General features: G+C 43.2%; 1 protein-coding gene and 1 long non-coding RNA gene across 9 annotated transcripts in view; both read right to left on the bottom strand.

The window, feature by feature from the left end:
• Nucleotides 1–2,372: 2,372 nt before the first annotated feature.
• LOC142501306 (uncharacterized) lies at nucleotides 2,373–12,238 on the bottom strand. Of its 2 annotated transcripts, none has more exons than XR_012803463.1 (4): nucleotides 11,689–12,238; nucleotides 9,139–9,345; nucleotides 6,938–7,196; nucleotides 2,373–2,487 (listed from the first exon to the last, which is right to left on the bottom strand). It is a non-coding gene; the product is annotated as an uncharacterized LOC142501306 (long non-coding RNA). The 2 variants fall into 2 exon arrangements; XR_012803462.1 differs by having other exon boundaries at nucleotides 9,150–9,345.
• A 4,652-nt stretch (nucleotides 12,239–16,890) lies between these two features.
• The window catches only part of PDE4C (phosphodiesterase 4C), a 322,499-nt gene continuing 319,380 nt past the window's right edge, over nucleotides 16,891–20,009 (bottom strand). For all 7 annotated transcript variants that reach the window (XM_075611049.1, XM_075611050.1, XM_075611051.1 and 4 more), the window contains 3 exons: nucleotides 19,289–19,411; nucleotides 18,660–18,842; nucleotides 16,891–17,603 (listed from right to left, as the gene is read on the bottom strand). In XM_075611049.1, the coding sequence (XP_075467164.1) occupies nucleotides 16,986–17,603; nucleotides 18,660–18,842; nucleotides 19,289–19,411 (924 nt within the window). In that variant the 3' untranslated portion in view covers nucleotides 16,891–16,985. The remainder of the gene's footprint in view (nucleotides 17,604–18,659; nucleotides 18,843–19,288; nucleotides 19,412–20,009) is intronic.

Raw genomic sequence — 20,009 nt, 5'->3', positions numbered from 1 at the left:
GGAGGGGGGGCAGGGAGCTGCAGAGACATTTCCGCCCCCTGACCTGTTTTGGCCACGCCCCCCACACTCAAAAATGCTCCCTATGGACCACAATCCGCCTGAAATGCCTCTCCACACGCCGCCGCAGTGCGGGTGCGCTGACTGAGGCAGCGGGGCCTTGGCCTAAGTGAATCAAACGATCTGACTCTTGATGGATCAACGTATAATTGTCCATGAATAAAAAACAAACTTAGGTAGGCATTGCGATCTCATAATCATTACTTAACGCTTTGCTTTATATTACAAAATATTAATACGTTTGTGGCAACAGCCATCCAATGTCGAACACAGCGGTTCTCATTCGATCACCGAATTAAAGCAACATCGGGCACGGTTAATACTTGTTGGCAACGACCATACCATGTTGAACACACCAGTTCTCATCCAATCACCGAAGGTAAGCAGCATCGGGCACGGTTAGTACTTGAGATGGGTGACTGTTTGGGAACAGTATGTTTTTTCCCTGTATAGCTTGTTGCAGACATCCTTAGCCTTTTATATATAGATTGATGGTTCACTATCTTGAAGGATCAGGTTGTTTAAAACGATATTCATACACGGTTATGAAGAGAAGTGGGTCCTGTCTCTCCCAAGTGTGAGCGACAGTCCCATGAGTATTGTAGCTAGAAACAGGGAGCTGTTCTGTTGAATCCCAAATCTACATACTGTAGTATAGGCATACCCCGGTTTAAGGACACTCACTTTAAGTACACTCGCGAGTAAGGACATATCACCCAGTAGGCAAATGGCAGCTCACGCATGCGCCTGTCAGCACGTCCTGAACAGCAATACCGGCTTCCTACCTGTACCGAAGATGTGCGCAAACGGGGAGACTATAGCCTGTTACAAATGCGTTATTTACATCAGTTCTGCACGTACAATATATGATGATTGCAGTACAGTACATGCATTGATAAGTGGAAAAAAGGTAGTGCTTCACTTTAAGTACATTTTCGCTTTACATACATGCTCTGGACCCATTGCGCACGTTAATGCGGGGTATGCCTGTAATGCACTAGGAAGGGAAAGGATGCTGCCATCTGTTCTGCTTTTCAGGCCAAACCCTCCTAGAACATCAAGGATATGTCATCAGGCCTGGGTAGGAGGAATAATGTTATAAGTTCATCATAAAAACTGACTTATCTAAGTCTTCCAGCTGCAAAACTGGTTGTAAAAATAATTGCCACATTTATCAAATGAAAATCTTGGTTTCAATAAAAAAAAAAACATTCCTTGATAAATGTGGTACATTTTTTTTGCCCTCATTTTGCAGCAGGGAGACTTTGTGAAATCACCCTCCCCCCATCGCTTTCATTGAGATTAATTTTCCTTGATAAACCTGGTGTTGTTTTTTTTTGCATTGGTTTTGCAACCAGGAGACATTAGTACATAAACCTTCATAGGAGTCACAAGCTGCTTTACCAAGAATTCCTTTTGGAATGTGTTTCCATCTTGCCATTTTCAGCAGAGGATGACGAAAGCTGCAGCAATGTCACTGCATTTATTCGATGCTAAGAGGACGTGCCAGAGCTAATTTCTTTTAACAAAATACCGTGAGCCAAGGAGCTGAAATCCACACGAGTACACAAATGTCTCTCCGATGATTGAATTTATCTGACTTATACTGATCAATATGATTTGCATGACTGGGCACCATTAACATTGATTTGTTTGGACCTTTTTAAGATAACTACTTGCATTCCCATTACAATCTGTGGGATTTTCTTCTTTGCTAAATATGGTGCAGCATTTGTGCGCTGGTCTGTGGTCAGATTTGCAACCTTATATATCAAGGCAAAAGGTGCTGCTTTTAAATGGACGCGTAATAAATTCCTGGAATATCTCTGCCAACCCCCTTGCAGCCACAGAAAATCTACAGCGCATTGGTGTGTACCTAAACATAGTTTAAATCATTCTATATTTCTTTTAATTTTTAAGATGTACAAAATACTAATAAATATATTGGGTCCGCAGTGCTGGCAACCTAAAATAGACTTGACGTCTTATGGGACTGCCCTAAGATCTCAAACTTCTGGGACCATGTGTTGGACTTTATACAGTTGAATGTCAAAGTGACCACAGTTAAAGAGCCATTATCCTTGATATTTGGAAATATGGATAAAAGGAAGATTGTAAATGATGGGACGAAAGTACCCAATTTTGTTGAGATAACATTGCTGGCTTCTAGAATAGCCATAGTGTTACAATGGGTGAAAGATCTTTCCCCCCATATTGGATATGCTAAATTAATATTGAATATAGCTATTAATGCTATATAAAGTGGAAGCAGAAACAAATGAAGAACAAAATGAAACATTTTTTTTAAATGGACCCCTTTATTGAAATGTTGCCAGACAGAGATAAAGAGGTAGTAATGTGTGTGTTTGGTCAGACATCCTGGTATATACCGAGAAGCCTGGTACGGGATGGTCTCAGCGGACTTTGAGGCTGGGAAAGAATAAAATAGCAATTATTAACAGATAAGAATGGTCATCATAACAAAGAGGAAACGGGTGCGAAAATGATGGGTCCTCAAGGGCCACCAACAGGTCAGGTTTTAAGGATATCCCTGCTTCAGCGCAGGCGGGTCAGTCATAACGACTTATCCACTGATTTGAGCCACCTGTGAATCAGCAGAGATATCCTGAAAACCCGACCTGTTGGTGACCCTTGAGGACAGGAGTTGCCCACCGCTGTCATGTGAACAGGCAGAAAATATTAGGGAGAAAGGCAGAAAAACAGTGTATTTTCCCCCGTTGCAATTTGCCGTACAATTTGTTTGTGAATAGACTCCTTTTCCCCTATTGCTTGTTACATAGTTACATAGTAGTTACATAGTTACATAGTAGATGAGGTTGAAAAAAGACGTACGTCCATCAAGTTCAACCTATGCTAAATTTAGACAACAGATACATTATCCTATATCTATACTTACTCATTGATCCAGAGGAAAGCAAACAAAAAACCCCAGTGTCATATCATCCAATGATATCTCATAAGGGGAAAAATAAATTCCTTCCCGATTACAAGAATTGGCAATCGGATTAATCCCTGGATCAACATCCTTCCCATGTATACTTATTTGGTATATCCCTGTATACCTTTCCCATCTAAAAAGATGTCCAACCTTTATTTGAATAAATCTATTGTATCTGCCATCAAAGTCTCCATGGGTAATGAATTCCACATTTTATCTGCCCTTACTGTAAAGAACCCTTTCCTTTTTTGCTGGTGAAATCTCCTTTCCTCCAACCTTAAGGGATGTCCCCGAATATATTTGTATATAGTTATCATATCCCCTCTTAGACGCCTCTTTTCTAATGTAAATAAATCTAATTTAGCTAGCCTCTCCTCATAAGTTAGATTGTCCATCCCCTTTATTAATTTGGTGGCTCTTCTCTGCACTCTCTCTAGTTCCATAATGTCTTTTCTTAGGAATGGTGCCCAAAATTGTACTCCATATTCAAGGTGTGGTCTTACTAATGCTTTATAAAGGAGCATAATTATGTTTACTTCCCTTCCATCCATTGCCAGTTTGATGCAAGATAAGATCTTGTTTGCCTTTGCAGCTACAGCATGACTTTGGGCACTATTGCTAAGCCTGCTGTCCACATGCACTCCTAAATCCTTTTCCATCAAGGATTCCCCCAATATATCTCCATTTAATTTGTAAGTCGCCTTTTTATTCTTGCATCCCAAATGCATAACCTTACATTTATCTGTATTAAACCTCATCTGCCATTTACCTGCCCACGTTTCCAGTCTCTCCAAGTCCTTCTGAAGAGAAATTACATCCTGCTCTGATTCTATTACCTTACAAAATTTAGTATCATCAGCAAAGATGGAGACTTTGCTCTCGATCCCAACCTCAAGGTCATGAATAAACAAGTTAAAAAGCAGGGGTCCCAGTAACGATCCCTGAAGTACTCCACTCACGACTTTAGCCCAACCTGAAAAAGTTCCATTTATGACAACCCTCTGTTGTCTGTCCTTTAACCAGTTTTCAATCCAGGTGCATATATTATTACTGAGTCCAATTTTCTTTATTTGTACACCAACCTCGTGTGAAACCGTATGAAAAGCCTTTGCAAAATCTAAGGCACGTTCTTTAGTGCCGGGCACGCGTGCGGAATGTCAGTTGGCTGACGTCAGTCAGCCTTTCTATAGAAGGGCCGCGCGCGCGCACGGCAGGGAGAGGGGAGCCGACAGGCAGCGGCGAAGATGAAGAAATTCAGCTTTTCGTGCCGCTACCTGCGCTCAAATGTATGTATATGTGTGTGTGTGTGTATGTATGCGTGGATGTGTGTGTGTGTGTGTGTGTGTGTGTGTATGTATGTATGCGTGGATGTGTGTTTGTATGGATGTGTGTGTGTGTGTGTGTGTGTATATGTGTGTATGTGTGTATGTATGCGTGGATGTGTGTGTGTGTGTGTGTGTGTGTGTGTGTGTGTGTGTGTGTGTGTGTGTGTGTGTGTGTGTGTGTGTGTGTGTGTGTCAAGGATTGTAAAAGAAAAAAAAATATTTATTAAACTTTTTTTTTTTCTTTAAAAAAATCTATCTAGCACTTACTTTCACTCACACAACCCATACACACACATATACTCACACATACACACACATATACACTAACCTGCAGCTCCCGGCTCTATATACATGAAAAGCATGCGGCACGTGCCCGCGCGTTCGCATAGGAACGCGCGGCCGCACGCTGTATAGAACAGCCCTTAGTAGACCACATCAACTGCATTACCCTGGACTAAATTCCTACTTACCTCCTCAAAGAACCAAACAAGGTTAGTTTGGCATGACCTATCCTTCATAAATCCATGCTGACTATTACTAATAATTTTGTTTCCCATTGGGTTGTATTGTAGGTGAATGAGTGAATGCAATGTGTGTGCCCCACACCTAATTTACTCTGGACAGAAAAACAGTAATTACACTTTGCTATCAGAAGGATAACATTTGCTACAACAGCTATTGACTGTGATTGAGTTATACCTGAAAGCTGTCTGGTTCTTTTAAAATTATAGGTAACCAGCCAATCAGAATCGTTGATTTGCACACATCTGATAAGTGCTAAGTGTGTCTGCTTGTTAACTCATTCACTGCCAAAGCAATGTGATTTAAAAATATTTTTTTATTCTCCAGAAGGGTTGATGAAAAATAATAATAATAATAAAATATACAAGCAGACACTTGAGACGATATGTATTAAGAGGATACATTTTTTCCAAAACAGTGGAGTAAAATTTGTAATCTACATTTCCCTGGCTGCAGATCTATAAAACTTGTTAATCTTACCTCTTACATTTAGTGTGCATCTCTCGGGAGCAGAGATTAATGCCATCCAGAAGCTGGCACATTTATATTACGCAAAGAGAGGGCAAAACTGCACATTATAGGTGCACATTTTGATAATCTTGTTATAACATTGCGCTCATTCTCTCCTCCCATAACTCCTCCTATAATCACTCCCTATACCTCCATAACCAACTCAACACCCCCACCAGAGTCAAGGGGGAGTCCCCGACTGCCGCCTTAGCCTCCCCCTTCCCCGCAGCCGAGGTAAGGGGGAGGGCAGGAGGACACGGCTACACCTCCATCATCAACTCGTCCTATAAGTGCTCCCTATACCTCCATCACCAACTCCTCCTATAACCGCTCCCTATACCTCCACCACTAACTCCTATTACCGCTTCCTATACCTCCACCACTAACTCCTATAACCGCTTCCTATACCTCCACCACTAACTCCTATAACCGCTCCCTATACCTCCACCACTAACTCCTATAACTGCTTCCTATACCTCCACCACTAACTCCTATAACTGCTTCCTATACCTCCACCACTAACTCCTATAACTGCTTCCTATACCTCCACCACTAACTCCTATAACTGCTTCCTATACCTCCACCACTAACTGCTATAACTGCTTCCTATACCTCCACCACTAACTCCTCCTCTAACCGCTTCCTATACCTCCACCACTAACTCCTATAACTGCTTCCTATACCTCCACCACTAACTCCTATAACTGCTTCCTATACCTCCACCACTAACTCCTCCTATAACCACTCCCTATACCTCCACCACTAACGCCTCCTATAACTGCTCCCTATACCTCCACCACTAACTCCTCCTATAACTGCTCCCTATACCTCCATCACCAACTCCTCCTATAAGCGCTCCCTATACCTCCATCACCATCTCCTCCTATAACCTCTCTCTATACCGCCACCACTAACTCCTCCTATAAGCTCTCCCTAATCCTGATTCATTAACTCCTCCTATAACCGCTCTCTATACCGCCACCACTAACTCCTCCTATAACCGCTCCCTATACCTCCATCACCATCTCCTCCTATAACCGCTCTCTATACCGCCACCACTAACTCCTCCTACAGCTACCAACAGTTCAGGTTTTAAGGATGGCCCTGCTATCATTGATTGAGACATGTGCTGAAGAAAGGGTATCCTTAAAACCTGATCTGTTGATGACCTTTGAGGACTGGAGTTGGCCCCCTCTGTCCTAGGGCAGTGGTAGGCAGTAGCGGTCGCATGTGGCCCCTTGGGACTTCACCGGAGGCCCCCAACTGCACCAGGTTTATTGAAGTAAAGGCACAGAGAGGCGGACCCCCCCCCCCCCCCCCCTGCAAGATTTTAAAGGCCATAACGGCCAGCTTGAACTGAACACGGAAGGTAACTGGAAGCCAGTGAAAATCGCACAGGATGGAAGTGATATGCTCAAAGCAAGAAACACGTCTCAGCATCTGAGCAACAGCGTTCTGACCAAGCTGGAGCCTCAGCATCAGGCACACCGGTAGTCTTGCATATAAGGCATTTCCATAGTCCACTCCAACCACATCGACACAAAGCCATGGACCAGTGACTCACGGTTCATAGACGACAGGAGTGAATGCAAACATGTTGAGACTCTTGTCAAAGATGATGCCCAGTTTACGAACCTGGGACACGGGCAGCAGCTGTACACCATTTATCAGGGGCAGCTCGCAAACCCAATGTCCCATTCTGAGGTGTCTTCCCGAACTTATAATCATTAGTTCCTTCTTGTTAGGGTTGAGCTTTAGTCAATTCATCTCCATCCATGCTGCCACCTCGCCTAAGCAATCCGTCAATGTAACAACAGCCTTCCCTGGAAAGAAACATAGATCTGGGTGTCAGAGAGAGGGAAGCTTGCGACGGGAGGGGGCGTGGTCTGGGATTTGCAGGGACGTGGCCATTACGTCACGCGGCTGGTTCGCCCTCATTGGGTGAACCGCCGGTGGGGGTGTGGCCACGCCCTCGTCGCAAGGTTTGAACTCAGTTTGATTGAGTTGGGAAAAACCTTGCAGCACGGCGCGGCTGCACCTTCTGTGTGACGGTGCGTACTGGGCCCAGCCCCATTGAGGGGCAGTGCTTACACGCACAGTGCACGCCGCGCGCACAGGCTGTTATTGAAGAGGAATGTTGACAGGACCCTTGAGGGATCCCAAAGGATCACGCCCTACCGGTAACACATGGGATCTCATAGCCACCTGCTGTATCTGGCCCTGCAGGAACAAGGCAACCCATTGTAGTGCAGTCACACTGATACCAGCTAAGTCCCTCAGACAGTGCAGCAACACCCTATGATCAATTGTGTCGAAGGCCGCTAAGAGGTCCAACATGACATGGGCAGAAATACAGCCCTTGTCCATGGCCACCAATAAGTTATTCCTCCACACAGACCAGGGCTGACTCAGTTCAGTGACCGGCTCTAAAGCCAGACTCTTTTTCCTTGATACATTTGGTGTAATAATTTTGCCCCAATTTTAAGGCTGGTAGAGTTTAATAAATTACTCTGAGTTTTTCCTTTGATAAATCAGGTACAATTATTTTGCTCTGGTTTTGCCTCAGTATTCAGAAGGACTTTGGTACATTTTTGTGTTTCTCTGATAAGTATCATGATAGTGAAAAACCACAAGCAAAGTATATATTTCCAATAAAATATACATCATAGATTGTAAGCTCTTGTTCTTGGGAGCTGGGTCTGTGCTGTGAAGGGCTCCTTATACATGTATATGTTGATGCATATTGCTGCAATCTACTGTACCACCACCTCAAGCTAAAAGACAATAGCAAGAGCGCTCTCTGGTGGCAACATATAAAAGTGGTAATTTAGGGCTTCATAACAATTAACTGTGAATGAGATGCTTTTGCTCTCAGTCTACGAGAAAACTAATCTGTATAAGGCGAAGATCTAACATTTTAAGAGGGTGTTTCTATTAAGTTCCCAGGGAACGTAACCCAGTCAGTGAAGGACTTCCTTTCCCCTGAGCCTCCCACCGTTCAGCTTCAGAGCATGACCTCTTTTTCTACCATATAAAACATGCTTCCATCCCACAACCAGTGTCAGATTTCCCATTAGGCCCGGGCCTAAGGCGGCAACATTTTGGGGCGGCAAAAAGGTCTGCCCCCATTTGCATTTGCAGCGCTCTCTGGCCTATCGGACCTAATGGGAAGAACTTACTTACCTGTGCAGGCCCGCCACCGTTCTGCCGCTCTGCTTCTCCTTCAAAATAAAGCATCAAACGACGCAGTGGATGTCACAAACGACGGCACTCGACGTCTTGTTGCCATGGCAACCGTGACGTCACGGCGTCAAGTGACATCATGCTGTCATGTTACCATGGTAACGCGAAGTCACGTTGGTGCCGTCCGCGGCGTCATTTGACGCTGGGTTCTGAAGGAGAAGCAGGGAGGCAGACACAGGCAAATGCCTAAGGGTGTCCGCCGCTGCCCACAACTGAAGTGTGTAAGAACTGACCTCTAAGGTTGTTGAGAGCTGTATGGACAGCAGATCTTCATAAAGGGATGATCTATTGACTTTATTGGCTGACTAAGGGCTTTCTATACTCTTGAATTCCTGATATTTTCTTACAATGAGATTTCCTATATTTCATAAGCCAGCATACTAGTTATTTTAAAATTACTATGTTTTTCAATTGTGAACAACTCCTAGCTTTATTTTTTTGTCAAAACTCTTAAAATTGGGAAAATACAGAGATTTTGTAGAACTCCGCTCTTTTCTCCCTTTTTATTAACCGGGGGGTCACCTGGATCTTACTTGTGGTCCCATGAAGTCCAGAGACGCCCCTCCATTCCCAAGATATTTGAGTACATTGTTGTACCAATGTTTGGCACAAAGACAACACAAACATGGCAGCAGGGTCACCAATAGGAAGTCACAAGGTCATCTCCCAAATGTCCACCAGTGAGCCAGATTCCACGGCCATATTGTGTCCACCAGGCCAGCATTCTCACTGTAGGAGAGTAGCAATTTCAGGTCAGGCTTTGAGACTGCCTTCCTGCAGCAGGCGGTCTCACTAATCACTGTTGAGCTTTGCCTTTAAATATTAAGCATTTCCCGATCTCCTTTGCTAGCTGCAAAATCACAATCTACCATCCACCACCTTTTTGGCATTTTTTTAAATGAAATTATTTTTACATTTGTTTTTGAATGTATTGTGGGTGTAGTATTACTGTGTGTGTATGGTTGTTATTGACTGACACTGTAATCTTTTGCATAGGTATATATCTTTTCCTGACGCTGCTGTGATGATGTCCCCGGAAAAAGCGATTTCTGTTGGCAAAATGTATTTTTTTTAAAAAAACTGTTACAGGGTTTTCATGCGAGATCTACATGCAAAACAGAGCAATTTGGAGGTAAAGGTATATATCAGTCCTTGACGTTTGTTACTCTGACTTTTTCAGTTAGGTTTTAGAAACTAGATTTTGTACAAAACAGGCCCTGAATGATGAAGTTACTGTTACAGTGGTAAACAATGTTTTTCATCATTGAGTACATTAATTAAACAGGTGCAGTCACTGGTAGCAGACTAAAAACATTTTAAGAAGAAGAATTTAGCAATGTCATTTGGCTTCCTTAAACACATCTAACAGGTCTTAAAAGGAAAGATTTGACTGATTTTGTTTCTTTGGAAATTAAAGACAAATTCCTCATCTTCGAGCCTCTGAATCTGAAGCGTTTGTCAATCAAGTGGGTTCCTCATTTTTATCTCAACCTGACGTTATTAGATAATCAATAAACATCCAGAGAGGGGGGGGGGGGCTTTGCCTGTGCAAACTCTTGTTGAACACACACTGACATCAGATGAAGGGAAGCAGCCAGAGGAAATCAACCCAATCCCAAGTCTCAGCTCACTGTGTTCACATAACTGTGATGAAAAGTCATGGGAGGCTTTGTCCTGCTGCCTATGATCATCCTATGTACTCCATGGCATCTCCCACTCTCAGGGGAACTTGCTGGCTTGCAGTATGATTGTGACAAATCTAATACAGAGCGCTTTTCCTAGTAATGTACAGGTTATTAAAAGCTTCAATCAGACTTAGAACTATGCAACTAATTTTGACAGATTTATTAGAAATCATTCTTCCTGGTAATGCACAGGTTATTAAGAATTTATATTAGTGTTAGGGACCCTTGAGATGTTCTCTGCCGTGTACTGGCTCAGGGGCTTACAACACTTTGGCCAAAATGTTAAACTAAAAGACCATTTTATTTAATAGATATCTATACATATATATTTAGGCACTGTACTGTGTATAGGTTTCACTGGATGTGCATTGAGCTCTAGTTTCATGTTCTGTCTCTGGTTTTAAATATATATTGCCATGCTCAGTAGCACTCCTCTGTGACACCTATATGCTTATATATATGTTGTGGTTATTTTGGGGGTTCAATGTGAGCTTGCAGGTGTTTGATAAAACATTGTGGGCAGGATTTCTGCTATAAATGGGCTGTAAGGAGCCTTGTGTCTCAGTACTGCTTACATATATAGCCCCAAGTGACAATTCTACGAAATAAATATAATTTGCATTCCTGTGTACAGTGCGCACAAAAAAGCTAAATATTCCACCAGAGTGCAAAAAGATAAAGTATTTTTTTTTATTAAGAAAAATAATAACAAACATGGTTTGTGACATCTCTGCAAGAGACGAAGACACATCAATGACCAACAGTGGCTCACTATTGTAGCAGTAATGAGTGGCAAACATATATCACGCTTAGTGCTGTGAAACCGGCTTCTTTGGAGTGTTACAGGCATCTTTAACAATGGGACTTTGGAACAGCAATAAATATTAGGGTTAACACACAAGTGGACTCTGAAACAATGTTAAGGGGCCTGGGAGCAGTATACAGTATACATATTTGATGTAAAATGCAGAAGACAACTGATGCAAAAATATATTTTTTAGGTTATAAAATGTGGCGTAAAAAATCCCGACCTTTGATTAGAACTGCTTTAAAGCTGAAATCACCCCCCCCCCCCCCAAATAAAATAAGGTTACGTGAACTGTGGGGGCCCCTGAAGCTGATCAGTGGTCCCCCAATTCCAAAGAGATTAGTAATTTTTTGTGCTAGTGACGCAAAAAAATAAAAAATAAACTACAAATATGGCCGCATGTCACAAACAGAGTTGGGGGGCAGTCAGCTCGGTTGAGGTCATTTATTTGCTCTTAGGGTGATACCAATGCCCTGTCCTCCTTTTTTTTTTAATGACAGGATTGGAACCCAGGGGTCCTCCAGAGCTGGACTGCACTATTTTCACCCCCCCCCCCCCCCCGGATTCTGAGATACTTACTTGTTGAAGGTACCGCTATTACCCGGTAACTTCACTGGTATTTCAGGAACCAGGGGGTCCCTAGAGCTGAAAATGGTGGCATTTGTCTCGGGGGACACCCAGTTACCACCATGTAAAAAAAAAAATGGGACAAAAAAAATAAAAATTAATATACGTTGAACTGCTCCTTTTGAGACAATTCTTAAAAAATATATACCGTATTTCCTCGATTGTAAGACGCGTTCGATTGTAAGACGCACCATCGATTTGGCCCTTACAACCGAGGAAAATTACTTTTTCACTTACCATGTTTCAGGAGAGGTCCCATCTCAGTGGAGGATGAAGCGGGTGGCGGCGGCAGGAGAGGTCCCACGTCTGCAGATGGTTGAAGATGGACAGCGGGTGGGTGTGCGGCAGCAGGACAGGTCCAAAGTCTGCAGGTGAATGAATATAAGAAGACAGCGGGCGTGCGGTGGGGTGCGGCGGGGTGCGGCGGCAGGAGATCATAATAGCAGGAGAGCAGCAGCATAGGGGAACGGCTTGGGAGGTGCACACTGTAACCGGAAGTCAGACACCGGTCAACTTCCGGTGTTACAGAGTGCACCTCCCAAGCCGTTCCCCTATGCCGCTTTGCTCCTGCTATTATGATCTATTAGCCGCCTGCGCCACCGCACACCCGCTGTCTTCTTATCTTCATTCACCTGCAGACTTGGAACCTGTCCTGCCGCCGCCACCGCACTCCCGCCTGCTGACCATCTTCAACCATCTGCAGACGTGGGACCTCTCCTGCCGCCGCCACCCGCTTCATCCTCCACTGATATGGGACCTCTCCTGAAACATGTTAAGTGAAGAGGGGGTTAGTACTGTAGACACTTAAAAAAATTTTTTTTTAATACATCGATTCGAAGACGCCCCCCGATTTCAGACATGTGAAAATCGAAAAAAAGGTGCGTCTTAGAATTGAGGAAATAGGGGATATTGTTTGTACACGTCCAAGTATTTCAGTTCAATATTCAGTAAACATCGATAAAGGGTAATCGCAGCTCAATCCTATGTGTGTATATATATAAATATATATAAATATATATATATATATATATATCTATCTATCTCTCAAAGTCGGCAGACCAAGAATTCTTCACCAGATTTATAAATGTAAAACATTCCCATTGAGTCGAATAAATAATAATAATAATTGTTTGTTCTTGTATAGCGCTGCTAATATTACATAGCGCTTTACAGAGACATTTTGCAGACAGTTCCTGCCCCGTGCAGCTTACAATCTATGTTTTTAGTGCCTGAGGCACAGGGAGATAAAGTGACTGGTTCAAGGTCACAAGAAGCCGACACCGGGAATTGAACCAGGTTGTCTTTACTCACTGAGCCACTCATTTGGGGATCTCTTTGTCAAAGTCATCCGGCTTTAAACTAGTGTAGAATCAGTGAAAAAAAAAAAAAAGACAGCACCAGATTTATCACAGATTTTAGTGGGGTTACTGCGGTTTCATACATTTGGAACTGTTGGCTGACTTTGATAAAAAAAAAAAGACCCCCATAAAAATGTATCAAAAAGAGGACCTCCTGTTTGCAAAATATTGTGCATCAGATTTATCAATGAAAAATGTTTCCATGGGATTTTCTTCTTTGGTGCGAAAAGAATACAGGAGATTTATCAGTTTTGCTGCAAAAAGACTTTGATAAAGATCCCTGGCTACTAAATTGGGACAAAAATTGAACAAAAACAAGAAAAACGCATCAGATGCAACTTAAAAATGTTTCCCCCGATTAAACAAGTGTCTTAGATTTGGATCAAATCGTTAAGAGGAATTTACAAAAAGTCAGATTTGGTAGATATTTCTGATGCATAGAATAATGAAAATAGTGATGGACAGATACAGAATCGTACAAGATAGGTGTCAGGTAACAGCATGGGTGTTAAGTACACAGTAGGAAAGCTGGCCACCCCTATTACCCTAGAAATCATCTGTCCCGCCATCTCTACCTTTTTGTTACCCAAAACTGCAAATGATGGATTGTAGCTGTATAATGCTACATGCCAGCTATAGCACCCAAACACCGTCACTTCTGTTTTAGGAAACTGAACAATCCAAGATACTTGCAACAAGGCCGGTGACGTTAGTCTTTCTATGTAGCCCAGTGGAACTAACAATCATGAAAAAAGATGCCTGTAACATCCACTACAACAGGAGTAGCCAACTCCAGTCCTCAAGTGCACCAACAGGTCAGGTTTTCAGGATATCCCTGCTTCAGCACAGGTGGCTCAATCAGTGGCTCTGTCAAAGACAGCCACCTATGCTGAAAACCTGACCTGCTGGGGGCCCTTGAGTACTGGAGTTGGCTACCCTTGCACTCACACATTTCAAACAGCACAATATTCCTGCCCTAGTGGCTTTTTATTTCATCGGTGTTACTGAAAAGTGCAAGGTTATAATGCAGCATTTGGAGTGCTAATCACAGTAAAATCAGTTGCGGATCGGAGATCAGAAAAGTGTGCGCGGAAACGTGGCTTTGTTCAAAAGTGAACTACAAAATGCTACAAAAACAAAGTGAAACTTTAGCAGAATAAATTAAATGGAGTCATTTTAGGGGGTACCTCTACTTTCCAACCCAAGCAAAACACGTTCCCATCACATTCTACTTTAATCGTGCATTCAGGACATACAGAAAATGTCAGTAACATACTGATTAACCTCTTGTCCTACAGTATGCCGACGATAAGCAGTGGGCTTTTTGCAACATGTGGCTGGCCCCACTGGCAGTGAAGGGGTTAATGTGTTGTGCCAGCACGTCTTTGCAGGATTATCCCCTTTAGCGTCAGTGTCCTTTGCAACCAGGTGAAGCAGCTCAGGTCTAGATTACAGGATACAGAGACCATACATTGATCTTCCAATGGGTAACCCACCAGAGGCCTCTGGCACCGAGAGGGTGGTCCTCTCACTAGAGCAGTCTGAAGCCAGCGAGGGTGAAATATATATATATATATATATTTTAAATGGATCTAGAACTGTTCTCTGATCCGGAATTTATTTTATTGAATAGCACTCGGTTAATTGGACCTTGGAAGGTAGTGCTGGGACCACATCTATGCTCCGTCTGTACAGATCAATTGAAATCTCCCTAATCAACATGGTGGAAGGGAAATGACACTCACATTGAGACAGTTTTACTAAGTGGTACTATATCATGAGACATCTCCCGGAGAACCCTTGATGATGCATTCACTTGAATGGCCCAGAAGATTACTAGTGATGGACGGAGTCTTACGAAATAGCACCCCATTGTAAAACTGGGTCTTAATGCAGTAACTTCCACTTCAGAACCAATGTATATTTGACTGTACAGAACGCTACTTCTCACCCTAGCGAGATACTGAATTTGTTCAAAGGAAATAGTTATGTCTCGAAAGCTGGAGTAGGAGATACAGCTGCAATGAACAGCTCAAAAATTGCCTTCACCTTGAGGTTACCGAACACTGCTAAGACTTCAATATGCAGTGTTCCCCTTAGTCTGGAAGCTTGATTGATTTGAATGGGGCCAAGATCTTCTCTAGCAATGGGAAGACTGTGTCACAGCATCCTAAATAGGGGCCTTAAATCATTAAACACGTGAATACTGAAGTATGGTACTGCAGGTGTTCTGGTTACCATCACTGGTTATTTAGTTGGGACTCTGCTCCATGGACAAAGCCCAAAAGGTTAAAGGCAAAAAATGCCAACCTTTCAGGCCCCTGCAGCCCCCTCAGGGAGCATAGTGATTAAAACCAGTAATCATTTTACCACAGGGCACCACTGCAGAACTATCTTTATTTTAAAATAAGTGTGTATGTGTGTATGTGTGTATATCAGACCTATTTCCTTGGCTATGTGCTTGTTCAAACACCTGCAGGCTGATTTAATAACACATTGATCCCCAATACGTTTCAATTAGAAACTTAAAGGATTAAACCTGTGAATCCATAATGTGCAAAGCTTGGGTTGGGAAAAGTAGAGATACCCTCAAAGGGACACGTTACATACATCGGTCAGTACATACAACATGCCACCATGCCCTGAGGTTTCTAAAATCTTTCGGATGCTTCACACAAGTGTTACAATCAGCCACAAAAAAAGTCCCTGCTTTCCTACCTACTTAAATAATGTTTATACTCAACATAAAATAAAACCAGAGACCTGTGTGATGCACCGGTGACTCTCAACCTGTTAACTTTGTGTTTGCAAAAGCTCCTACAGTAGGTTTTTCATTCATTCTTTCATGACTTTTTAAAATGCTATTACTTTTGTTGATTAAACAGTTACTGTATTTAGGAATTGTGTAGGGGGGGGGGGGTTGCCTTTAGTATTTAAGGTAAAAAAAAAAGTATTTTCTGTTGCTTGGAAGGCATGTAATGCAATGTTTATCAATGGATTAATCTCACTGTTTGTAAAAAGGGCTGCTTGTCACTGCACCTAGTATGTAAGAACAATGACTAATTATGTACTAAACATACTCAAGCCAGCAGCAAACGTAGGTTTCTGAACCCTTTTTACTGTTAGAAGGGCCAGAAATGCATTGCCCAAAATTCAAGGTGCCTGCTGTCTAAAAGAAAATAAAAATATCAATATTTCTAATGAAGTAATCTGCACTGGCTAATTCTTCCCTAACAGAATCTCTCGTTGACACAAAGTCGCAGAGCTGTTGGGGGAAAATATATAGGGACAAACCGTGCAATACTGTAAAGAAACTGATTAACAGTTGTGACAACAGCGGAAGCAGTTTCCCTGTCTCTTTGTATCAATTAAATCTGCCAGGTTATGCTCATTTACCAACCAGAAACCTCATAAAACCACATACACCGTGCAGCAAATGTCCTATAAATGAACCCTTCCTGCCTCGAGTGTTTGTGATGGGGTGTAATGAGATCGGGGGCTTTGGGAGAAATTTTACAGATGCTGAACCACTCACCTGCTGACATAACACATGAAGCAACCACCGTCATTCTTCATACCCAAGCGTGCCCTACCTGCATTGAACCCACTTCTGTGTTTTAACAGAAATACCTTGGTCTGTTGCATAGCACTGACAATTGTGATGGTATTAAGGGCAGTTCCTCTCCCCTCAAAATAACATTTCACCATGCACTGCCATTCATTTTGTGGACTTATTTGTTCCTGTTTGTACTACATCTGGCCGGAGTTTTTATGCTTTTCTTTTTTTCTTAAAAAAAAAAACAAAAAAAAAAAACACAAAGAAAATGTTCTCTCCCTCCCAGCAAAGTGTGTGATGGAATAAAAAATAAAAATGTGGGTGACAATTTGGTGTTACGTTCCTAATGGAAGATATGTGATGTTTCCTTCTTGGTCCAAACAGATCTCCGCTTGCTCTGTGCTGTCATGGCAGGTTAAGTCTGTCGCTTTTTCTCGCGTGATACTAGCGTCTCTTTGGGGTAGCGTCCTTTCTGTCACCAATTTCATGTTATCGAAGTTCAAGACCTTTTTCTGCTTCACCAGAGTGTTTTTGGGGGGGATTTCCAAGCGATCCAGTGTGCTGGAAACGCTTCTGCACAGGTCTACGGGGGAGGACTGGTCAAAGGGGGAGGATTGGTCTGTCTCATCACTGCCGTGAATTTCTGAATCGTCTGTGGCCGGTGTTTTGCAGTCGCTACCGCTGTTTTCCTCGTCCACGGGGCTCTCCATCTCTTCCTGCTCCGTGTCAGACTCCCCTTCCTCCTCCAGCGTCAGCTCGAACTGGAATTTATCGCCTGTGCTGCCCCTGTCTGGGTCCTGCTCTTCAGGTGGAGGGGATGGGCTTTGAGGGATCATACTCTGGTACCACTCTCTGTTGTCCTCCAGTGTGTCCAGGATTTCTTGAGCGTCCGGATGCACTAAGTCTGCCCAGGTCTCCCACAGCGGATGCACGATGTAGTCAATGAAACCCACCTAAAATTACACGATGGACACAGTTACATAGACACAGAGGCCAGGAGACGAAGGTGACAATAGGGCCAGTTTCTTACTAGGACGGGCCCTTTACATCATGCCTGCACACCATCCAAAGCCTCTTACCCTCACCACCTCTATATAAAGGAGACCAGGGCAGCTGTGTAACTGGTGCAAGCCTCACATAGAATCTAAATGAGATAACGAGTGACATGCTTAATGGGTTAAAGGCGGAGCACCATGTAGAACCAAAGTGACCAGATGTCGGGGGCCAGTAATGACCAGCAGCTTCAGGAGTTTTGGGGATCCCTTCTACTTTGAGGCCCATTTCAAATGAAGTAAGAGACTTCCCTCCTCCCCCAACACAAGCCTTGCAAAAAAAAATAAAAAAATGTATATTACCATTTGGTAACAGGAAGGGGCAACTAAAAAGAGCAGGATTTTAATATAAAGGTCTCATGTCAGACGGAGTTTCTGTAGCAGGGAGGTATCCCCAGTGTTAGCAGTATCTCTGCTGCTGGGTCATTTAGTTACAGTCTATCTTCATGTTGTATGGGGAAAACTGAGAATGATGAGATATAACACTGATGTCTAAAACACATGAAACTTCCTCTACCATAAAGGACATCCTCCTCAAAAGGGCAACACAGTCTTTTTTTAAATAACTTACATTTGCATTAAAATATATATGTTAAAGAGCAGATTTTCCAAATTCTTAAGTGTGCAGACTTTGAGTCCAACCAATGATGGAGACATTCAAAGGGGGAAGCATATTTCAGAGAAAGAGGCCATGCTCTGAAGCTGGAGTGTGAAAGGTTCAGGGGAAATGTGAGAAAATACCTTACTGAAGGGGAGGTGGATTCATGGAATAGTCACCCAGCAGGGGTGGTAGAGGCCAATCCAAAAAGGAAATGAAAAAAAAAAAAATGCTTGGGAGAGACAGAAGGATATCCTAAATATGAAAGGAAACCAATGGCCGAATAGGAAAGATGCTCCCTGGTCCCTGTCAAATTCTGCATTTCTCTGGAGAACAGAACCACTGCCTCTGAATCTCACCTGCGATTTCTCAACGGAAGCGTTGTGCTTGTCACACATGGGGCTGATCTCCATGCCCTTCTCTCGCTCGCGGTCGCCCTGGTGAAAGAATTCCACGATGATGCGGTCTGTCCACTGCCGATAGATCTCCAACGGTTTGGTGGGATTGCTGAGGTCTGCGCAGTGAACCATGTTCTGCAAGACCTGCACACGGGGAAGGGGAATGTATCATGTACATGCCTTGTCCTTAACCCTTCCACCGCTGGAGGGGGAATGGAGAGGGGAGGATGCAACACATTGCAGGTCCCTCCAGCAGCAAAAGGGTTGAAAATTCCAGTTTAGGCCCTAAGATAGTCATCAAGCTCATGGACTCAACAAACATGGGAAGGTAACAGTTTTAAGGTTAAAGGGTGCCATTTATAGCTGGTGACCACCAATGCCAGTACTCACCAAAACACACACAATATATATATACGCACGGATACACCCGGACACGAATACACATTACAACACTCATGCACACAGACACATAAAGGCCTTGTTACACATACAGACCTGCTGCCACATACTGTCACTCATGCACAAGCACATTACATCAATGATACAGATGGACACACACACACACACACACACACAATAATACTTCTCACTTGTATTCGGTCAGAATAATTATCCAACAGAAGGACTCCCAGGCTCGTCACTTTCTTGGTTTCCACCATGGTCTTCAGGTCAGCCAAAAGGTTCATATGTTTGGACATATCTGTTGCCAGCACCTGGGGAGATCAGACGCTTTTCTCTTTCATGCCCGGAAGTCAGCATTTATTTAAATCATCTACAAGGTATCTCCCTGCAGTAATACCACCAACCCAAGCCCTTTTACATTGGAATAAGGGGGTTCGTGTTGGTCACTGTTGGATGTGGTGCCAGATATATAATTATTAGTTACATTTCTGACAGATCTTTTAGAGCTTTCAGATCTAGAGAATTCTATTTTAAACCGACAAAAAGTATAAAAACAGCATTTAAAATGGAAAGATAGTTATAATATTGTACTGAGCAATCCCACTTAATTGCCCCTACAAAGCCCTCCCCCCCTACTCCTCCCTCTAACGCCTTTAAATGCTTAGATTACAACCCCCTATAGCCCCTCTGTTGCTAGGCATTGCAGGCTGCTCAGTGGGAATAGTTAAGAAGCCCAGAACAGGTCTCCAAAATATTAAACAACTTAAGGATTTCACAATGCAGTGTGTTACCAGGATGGAAAAGCAACGCAGGGCATGACATAGATGTAACAGGCCGCCGCCCTGCAAATGCAAAGCTGGGCGTGTGAGACGTGGATGTTATGTGCCGTCTCTCTGGAAAGGCAACGCG

Source organism: Ascaphus truei, chromosome 8 (genome assembly GCF_040206685.1).
Source record: "Ascaphus truei isolate aAscTru1 chromosome 8, aAscTru1.hap1, whole genome shotgun sequence".
NCBI lineage: Eukaryota > Metazoa > Chordata > Amphibia > Anura > Ascaphidae > Ascaphus > Ascaphus truei.
This window is presented reverse-complemented; position numbering and strand designations above follow the sequence as displayed.